At 51.5% G+C, this 9256-nt stretch overlaps 1 protein-coding gene across 1 annotated transcript in view; it reads left to right on the top strand.

The window, feature by feature from the left end:
* Positions 1–5945, top strand: part of LOC105297972 (pepsin F-like) — a 9312-nt gene extending 3367 nt beyond the window's left edge. Inside the window, exons 5-9 of the mRNA XM_011368951.1 lie at positions 545–744; positions 2774–2890; positions 4289–4433; positions 4525–4623; positions 5799–5945. Coding sequence (XP_011367253.1) covers positions 545–744; positions 2774–2890; positions 4289–4433; positions 4525–4623; positions 5799–5945 — 708 coding nt within the window. The remainder of the gene's footprint in view (positions 1–544; positions 745–2773; positions 2891–4288; positions 4434–4524; positions 4624–5798) is intronic.
* The last annotated feature ends 3311 nt before the right edge of the window (positions 5946–9256 follow it).

The raw sequence follows: 9256 nt of genomic DNA on the forward strand, positions 1-9256 counted from the left end.
TGACTGAATACACACACACACACACACACACACACACACACACACGCACATCCAAAAGAGTGTTTCCCAGGCAGACTTTTCATAAGGCCCCTGGCAGCTACATGATATAAGTGGCTTCTGCCTCCTGGGGAGGAGGGGCAAGGGATGCAGAATCCACAATGAACTGCAACGGATTCGCTCCATTTCTGTCATCAGATCATGGTAATGCCAAAAAGAAGACGACCCTTCTCTCTACTCATTAGGTCCTCAAATGGGAGCCACTCGGTCCCACTCTGAGTCTCGGTTTCCCCGCCTGTAAAAAATGAATAAAGCGTATTTGACTAAGTAGGATGATGCGAGCAGGAGGAACAGGGTGTTGGTTAAACTCCACAGTGTTGCACAAAGGGATCTGGCTCGTTACCGCCATCTGAGGTCAGCCCAGGGCATAGCCAGGCCTCGGTCGGCCCCTGTGGTACCAGTGACATCTGCCCACCCACCTCCACCCCCGCCCAGCCCCAGCCCCACTTCCTAAACCTTTATACCAGAACAACCTCCTCTCCCACAGATCGGAAGCCTTGTGGTTGTGTCCCAGGCTTTTGGCCTGAGCCAGAAGGAGTCCAACAAGTCCTTTGAAAATGGGACCTTTGATGGCATCCTAGGCCTGGCCTACCCTAACATCGCCTTCCGAGGGTCCACCCCCATCTTTGACAACCTGTGGAAACAAGGCCTCATTTCTCAGAACATCTTCGCCTTCTACTTGAGTAGGTAAGTGCTTCCGGTTGCATGAAAAATTATAGACTACCTGACCCAGAGGTTCTTGAGAGACAGTCTAATCCAGGGATCAGCAAAGAGTGGCCCCAGGCCACATCCGGCCTGCCATTTGTTTTTTATAAATAAAGTTTTATTGTCACACGGCCCTGCTTTGGCTCTATGACGGCAGCACCGTGAAGTTGCAATAGAGATCACGCAGCCTGCGAAGACTAAAATAATGACGATTCGGCCCTTTAAAAAGTTTGCCAACCCCTGCAGTTCAGTTTCTCCCTTTGACAGATGAGGGAACTGAAGCTCAGAGAGGAGCTTTGCACAGAATTCCCCAGTCAGGTATTGGTAGCGGCAGGACTCAAACTCAACCTGTGGAACTGTCCCCCATGGTGGGTGGTCAAGCCATCAGCAGGTGTCCAGTCACTGAGCTAGATAGATGAAGAGCTGAAGTCCCCGACGGGTTGAAGGTCTGGGGTGTGGGGGCGGGGGTGGAGCACAGACTAGAGGAGGACCCTGTTAACAGATTGTGTCTTCCCACTGAAGGCAGAAGTTTTCCCCACAGATCCACATAGAAGGCAGAGTATGGCTGAGGCTGTGGCCTCCGGGGGGACCTATGTTCTTGGCTCCACAGCATGAACTGAAGAAAGTTATTTAACCTCTATAAGCCTCTGGGACACTTGTACCCCATCCAAGGAGACGACTCATTCAACAAATATTTACTGAGCTGGGGACCACTCTGTGCATGTGAAGAAGACAGACAGGAGGGAGAGAAAAGGCAGACAAGAAATAAATAAACAGACAAAGGGAAAAGATAACTCCTAGTCAGATACTCTCGATCCCCCTTTTCACAGGCGGGAAAGCAGTAAAACAAGGTGGCGGAATGTTCAGTGAGGAGAGAGGGGTTTTAGACGGGCAGTGGCAAAGACCTCTCTGAACTGAGACCTTGTGATGGGGGAGAAGCAAAGCTCCATCAGCGGGATCGGGGGAGATGCAAGGAGTGGGTGCAAAGGCCCCAAGGCACGACGGAGGAGCAGCAAGGAGCCAGTGTGGCTGGATTGCTGGAGGTGGGGGCCGTTTGAAGTCTTCGTTTGGAGGAAGGGCAAAGGCCGCCCTAGGGTTTTGTTCTAGGCGGGAGTGGAGGCCTCTGGCGGAGGGTTAGGCAGGGAGAAAACGTGACCTGAGCTACGTTTTCGAAAACTCACTCTGGGTGCATGCTGGAGGATGACGGACTGACGAGGAGGCAGGAAGGCCAGGGAAGAGGCTGAGTACGCTCTCTAGGGGAAGGAGGGCTGCAGCTTGGTCCAGGGACGTGGAAGAGGAAGAGCAAGGGAAGGAGTTAGGGTTCTAGTAGCAGGAAAAGACAACAGGATTTGCTGATAGATTCAATGCAACAGGGAGGAGAGCGGTGAGCAGGAATGTTTTCTCCCTCACTAACATTTTATCATGAGTCCAGGACCAGCTACTACTTTGCAGGAGCCTGTGCCAAATGAAAAACAGGGCCTCTTGTTCAAAGAGTATTAGGAATATCAAAACATGGACAGCAGAGGCATGGGACCCTGTGAACAGCACAAGTAGCAGGCCCATGAAGCCAGCCCTGTGCAAGCCTGAGCCCATGGACTGTGGCTTCCCACCAGCCTCAGCTCTTCTGAAAAATGACAGGCTAGACAAGGTGGAGGCCAGTCCCCTCCAGCATGGCATCCTCCAACAGCATCTCCAAGTGCTCCGGCTGCTGGAGGGGACCTGGCTGTCTTCGGAGCCCAGCCAGAGCGTCCAAGTTCAAACCTTAGCCTTACCACTCATTAGCCATGTGACCGGCCTTGGACAAGTACTCAATCCCTCCATGCTTCGACTTCCCCATCTGTAAAATGGAGACCATAGAAGTGCCTACTCCACAGGGTTGTGCGATGCCTGGACAAGTAATCACTGATAAGTGCAGCCCTTCATGTCTGGCACGTCACTGAGCTTGAGAAAAGCCACCCATCATTCTCCCCTGACAATGAGCTCTCTCTTTGCCCCGCCCCCCCACCACCAGCAACAACAAGAAGAGAAGCGTGGTGTTGTTCGGCGGGGTGGACCCCTCCTACTACAAGGGGGACCTCAAGTGGGTGCCGGTGACTCAACGTGGCTTCTGGCAGATTTCCATGGACAGGTAAGCCCCTCCCCGTGAGGGCCACAGCAATGACATCGCCACACATGCATGTGCACAGGCACAAATGTATATACAGATACTTGGACACACACAGACTTGGACAGACACGCACATAGCCACATGCTAACATGCAGATGCACAGATACACACACACACACACACACACACAGACACACACATCAACATGGGTTCTTAGTTGCCCCACGCCTCCTGAACAGAGAAGCTGGATTGGGCCTAAGTCATAGAGTACAATGAGAGGGGACAGGCCTGGGGACCGAACTCTCCTGGAAGAGGCTTGTGCAGTGTGGGAGAGCTGCACCCACCAGGCTGTGGGGCGGGCTGCAGTGAAAAGGGGATCAAGGAGAACTCCACCAGCCTGAACAGGGTCATCGTCAGGTGACTAACCATCCCAGGTCACCCCGGTACACGGGACTGCCAGTTTGAAAACAGAAAGTCCTGGACAAACCAGGAAGGCTGGTCCCCGGTGGGAGAACCTACCCAGCACCGATGAGACGTTGTCTTCGTTCTGGAGACCTGAAAGCACATCGTACAAGGGGGTGTCCCCCCATCCCCATCCTGGGCAGGGGACGTGACAGAATCAGGAAGCTGGGAATTTGGGAGTGGCCTGAGAACAAAGTGGCAATCATTGATGGGATTCTGTGCAATCCCATCAGACAAAAATTCTAAATGTCCTTTAGAGGCCCACATTCTGCCCCTTGGGCCAGCTCAGGCATTGCCTGGCCAGAGGCCTCAGTGTCTGTGAAGGGGGCTTGGAAGCGGGGAAAACAACACACAGCTCCCTTCCCACCGCTTCTGCTGCCCAGAAGAACCTTCGTCTTCCCTGCGTGGCTTTCATAACTGGTCAGACGCCAGATACATGTCTCCAGTTAACCCTCATCCGTTCACTTATTCATTCATTCATTCGCTTATTCAACTAACATGTGTTGAGCATATGCTGTGGGCTAGGCACTTGAGGGAGGCACTGAGGGTACCGCTTGCTCTTACTGACCTCACCTCTAGTAGGGCGGCCACACATGAAAGATCAAGTCACACAAATAATGAACTGTCACTTTGATACATGCTAGAAATGAATCATATGCCGAGAGTGACCAAGAGAGGAGCCTGATCTAGTCTGGGGAGAAGACTTCCTTGAAAAAGTGACAGTTAAGCTGGAACCTAGAGCATAAGATAAATTAGCCAGACAAAGGAGATGGGGCGATTCTAGCTGGTGCAAAGGCCCTGAGGCATGAACGAGCTTGCTGAAAGGAAGCCAAAGAAGGTCAGTGTGACCAGAGAAAAAGGGAAACAGAGGAGGGCACGAGCCGGAGGACTGTTCTGGGGACAGCCGGGGAGGCTGCGGAGTAATCCTCGTGCCTGCTTCGTTGCCCTGTCTCTCAGCATCTCCATGAATGGGAAGATTATTGCTTGTAAAAGTGGCTGCCAGGCCATTGTCGATACTGGGACCTCACTGGTGATTGGCCCAAATGACCCTATTCTCGAAATCCTGAAGACCATCAACGCCCAGCCCATCAGCAGTGGCGAGGTACAGAGTCATGTCACAGGGTCAGTTTGGGGCTCTCCACACACCGAAGGATCAGCTGTGCTAACCTTCTCTCTCCTTCTTTCTCTAACAGTACATTGTCAACTGTAGCTCCGTTGACACCCTGCCTGACACCATCTTCACCATCAATGGCATCAAGTACCCCGTACCAGCCAGTGCCTACATCCAGAAGGTGAGGGCCCAACCCCTGGAGCTGATTCTCCAATCTGGGAATTGCTGGATCCTTTGGGCTGAGGCGAGGAGGAAGAGGCCCCTGGAGGCCAAGTCTAGCTATTGCAGATGCTGTAGAGCACCCCTGGCTGGGCTGGCACCACCCACAACACAAACCTCTTGATGGCAAATGGCTGTCTAGGGCATCCATCATCCTCACAGAAACATAGGGCAACCACCCCACACGTGCACGGCGCTAGGCACAAGGAGAGCAGAATACTGAGGGCCACTGACCTCAGAGAGCTTCCGTGTAACCAGGGGGCTGAGACGGATGAACGCAGGAAATCAGCCATAGCAAGCCCAGAGCTAGGCCAAAGGAATAGGGACAGGTGCAGTTGGCTGGGGACAGTCTCAATGTGTTGTCTCGCCGTAATTAACAGAGCTCCCTTCCCATCTCAAAAACGTCCTGGTTTCGATGATAATCCTCGCCTGAAGTTGCCACTTCCCCTTGCTAAGCCCCAACTCCCGCTCTGTCAGTGGGGTACCACCCCCTCCCTTTGCGCGGGTAGTTCAAGGCTGATGCGAATAAAGGATGCACAGTGATCACAGAGCACCTGGCCCAGAGTCGCAGCTTAATAAATGTCCGTTCCCATGGGAGTTCAGAGGAGGCTTGAATGGGTTCAAAGAAAGCTTTGAGGACGAGAAGGAGAGAAATAATTCTAAGCCCCCAGCCTCTTGGAGGCTCAAGGAGGCCCGCCTGGGTCAAGGCAGGTCTACATCAGGCTCCACGCAAAGAGAACCCCAAAGAGCTATGCAAAGGGGTACATGGGCACGCTTAAGGCTAAAGACACAAGGACCTCCAGGGAAATCAGCCCATCCATCCTGGACTGGCTGAGGAGGGCGGGCATGGGTCCAGGAAGGCTGCCCAGAGGAGGCTGAGCTCAGTCATTAAGAATGAGTCGGGGCGACGAGGAACAGCCTGAGCATCAGTCCCAAGGAAAGACAGCAGAGTGGGAGAAGAGCTACAGGCAGTTTTGGTTTCTGGGCAGGTACCCCACGTCTGCCGCTGCAGAAAGAGCCACTTAGCTCATCGGAAAGGAGGGAAATGGAGCTGAGATGCCACCAGCTCTGGATACTAAAGTGAGTGGCAAGTGAGGGCTCTCAGGCTGACCGGTGTGTTGTTTCTGTCTCCTCCAGTACAACTCAGACATCTGCTACAGCAACTTTGAAGGCATGGTAGCCAATTCAGATGTCTGGATCCTGGGTGATGTCTTCCTGAGGATGTACTTCACCGTTTTCGATCGGGCAAATGACCGGATTGGCCTGGCTCCAGTGGTGATATAGATGCTGGCACTGCTCCAGGAAGCAGCCAGGCCCACTCCAAACACCCTCACAAACACATTCAGAGCATTCCCACTCAGGAGAGCTGGCTCAAACTGTGTCTGGTGCTCTGCAAAGCCTAATTCTCAGTGGAAAATAAAGGATCTCATTTTCAATGGTGCTAGTGTAAACGGGTACCTCTCTTTGGGTCTGGGAGATGCATCGGAATCAGGCAGGACTCTAGAATCTAGTCTGGACCACAAGTGAGAGGAGCCCAACTCTAGCTGGCTTAATCAAAAAGGAACATTTATTGGAAGGGTACTGGGGATCCAGGATACAGGAGCCAGAGCGGGTCCAAAGAGCTCAGTGACTAAACCCAAGAAATCAAAAGCCATCAGTTCACTTTCTCTCCTTCTTTCCTTTCTCTCATCTTTGATTCTCTTCACCTTCTTTGCCATGCTTCTCTATATGTGGGGAAGGACTTAGCTGCTGCCTGTCCCAGGTTTTTACATCCTTAAGGCAACTAAAGGTTGGGAAGGAGAGAAGCTCAGACAAGAGTAGAGTACCATGGAGGGCTCTGATTGGTCCACCTCAGGTCATGTGTCCAGCCCTGGACCAATCATTATGGCCAAGGTAGGGAGTACTATGATTGGCTCCACTTGGTCACATGGCCTCCGCTCAGCTATAAATGGTGATTGACAGTTTCCTTCAGAACCACTGCCTGGAGCTAGGGAGAAGCAGTCCCCAGAAGAATTGGCAGAGAGATGTTCTGGACAATGGAAAAGTTTTTGGCTACCCCACAAATTCCACCACGCCCTCATTCAGAGGGATGATGAGGGAGAATAAAAATAAATTCTATTCTTCCCATCTCAAAGGATGTTTGGCAGTGGTCTTCTGCTCTAGGAGGCCTCTGGGTGAGGTCCTTCAAACTGGAATGGTTCCACTGTCTCCCAAATGCACACACAAGAAGGCAGGCAAAGACCCCAGTCACTAGCTCTCTGCCACACATACCTACAATGTCCTTTCTGGTCCTGCTTCTCAGGTGATGGGCCCATATGGATGCCTGGGCCATCCCTACCCCTCAGATGCCCAGCATGACCCTTCCCTTGGCCCCCAAGACTGTCTTGTAGAGGCAGACTCTCAAATAAAGGGGCCCCAGGGTACACAAAGCCTTTGACCTTCCAGAGCATATCATTCTGAGCTTCCTCCAGGGGGACAGTGTCAAAACCCTTTGGTTTGAGCCTCCATGGTTTAGCAAGTTTTGGGTGTGGGTATCACTTTTTCCCACCTGCAGACCCCAGGCAGAGGACCAGGATGAGAGCAGCGGGGGTCAGAAGGCAGAGGGAGAGGGGCCCAGTCAGAAGAAGGAGCAGGAAAGAATAAAAGTGGAAACGAGTGCCCCGTCTCAACGCATAGTACTGCCCTGTGCTAGGCGAGGCCAACATCGGTGAGAGTGACGTCTTCCTGCCTTCATCACCCTTTCATTCGGTACATATTTACTGAGCACCCAGTATGTGCCAGGCACTGTGGTGGACCCCTGGAACGGAGGGCTGGATTAAGAACCCACCGTTGAGTTATGAAGAAATAAAAAGAGATAAATCGTGACACCCACGGCAGGTGCTGGATGGAGATGACAGTGGTTAGATGATAGGGGGCCAGAGCAGTGATGGATTTTCTCTTCCGAGGGCCAGGGAGAAGGTTCCAGGGCTGTGTGTGTGGAAGGGTATGCCATTGACCTCAGTCTTGCCACCACATCCCCAAAACCTGCAGTCACCATCTGTGTGCAAGTCCACTGCACGCCCACAGTTGTGCGTACCCGACCCCTTTGGGATGGCATAGGATTATGATCAGCATAAGGGGGAGGCAAGAGAGGCCGATGTAGGGCAGGGAAAGGGTGAGATCTGAGTCGGTATTGTTTTTAAGCAAACAAGACATATCATGAACTGGGCTTAAGAGAGATGCAAGTGAACTGTTTGTAAAACTCATTTTCCACGTAGATCTTCATGGAACCATAAGCAACGTCTCTCTTGGTCAGAAACCAGCACTTACCCCACTTACTATTACAATAAGAGTCATGATAACAGCTCCAGTTGATTACTGACGCCATCTCACTGTCTCCCCATGGCCCCCCACAAGGCAGATAACCTTGTCCCCATTGCACCGATGAGAGAAGTCCCCTTCCCATCTTCTGGCTCCAGCACGTGGTGCCGGGCACATAGTAGGCCCTCAATAAATACATGTGAACTACATGAATGGATGAATTAGTAAGTGCTTCCGCTAGAGCTCAGCGCTGCATCCGTGCCAGGCGACACCCGTGGTGGCAGTGTGGCCGACTGCCGTTATACCAACCGTCAAAGGTCAGGCTTTACTCCCCTCAGCAAGGCTGTGTGCGGGGCTGAAGCTGTGTCTATCAATGAGCCAAACTGTTCCTGACGCTCTATATTTGTAGCCTGTGCCATGAACATGAGAATAAATTTTAATCATCAAAGGAAAAATCTCCCCCTCCCTCCACTTCTACCCTTTAATAATTGCGGACCAAGAGATTTATTTATAGCCTTTGGTGAGCGAGAATGTGAAGAAAAAGGAAGGTGATAGCTCTTGAGCACTTCCTGTAAGAGTGCAAATTGGTACAATCTTTTCTGAGATGACATCCTTGCCTATGCATGGCCCTTGTCCCAGCAATTTCGCTTCCATGCTTTATGCTGAGGCGATGATCAGAAATGCCTGCGAACACATGAGCACAGGCGTAACCCTCAGAGTATCTTACAAAAGGGAACACCAGGGACATCTCAATGCCAGTCACGCACACGGTATCCACAGCATAGCTAGACCACCATGCAGCCACCTTACAATTCTGTTTTAGGAGAATATTTCATGTTATAAGAAAGAAATCATTCTAATATGACGTTGGGAGAAAAGAATAGAGTACAAAACAGCATGATCACAGGTTTACTAAGCATATGGAAGGCGGGGCAGCAGACTGGCCAGGCTCGCACACTCTGGAGCTTTTCTGTCTGGGTTCAAATCCCAGCTCTGACACACATTACCAGGCACACGACCTTGGATAGGTTTATCTCTGGACATCAGTTTTCTATTCTGTAAATCTAGGATAAAAATAGTTCCTCCTTCATTAATCCTCAGAGAAATGCAAAGCGAAATTGACAATGAGCGATCACCTCACACCCATTAGGATGGCCACTATCATAAAACCCAAAGATAACAAGCATTGACGAGAACGTGAAACCCTGCGCCCTATTGGTGGGAATGTAAAATGGTGCAGCCGCTGTGGAAAACAGTACGGAGGTGCCTCAAAAGTTAAAAAATAGAATTATCAC

Source organism: Pteropus vampyrus, unplaced genomic scaffold (assembly GCF_000151845.1).
Source record: "Pteropus vampyrus isolate Shadow unplaced genomic scaffold, Pvam_2.0 Scaffold144, whole genome shotgun sequence".
In the NCBI taxonomy this organism is placed as follows: domain Eukaryota; kingdom Metazoa; phylum Chordata; class Mammalia; order Chiroptera; family Pteropodidae; genus Pteropus; species Pteropus vampyrus.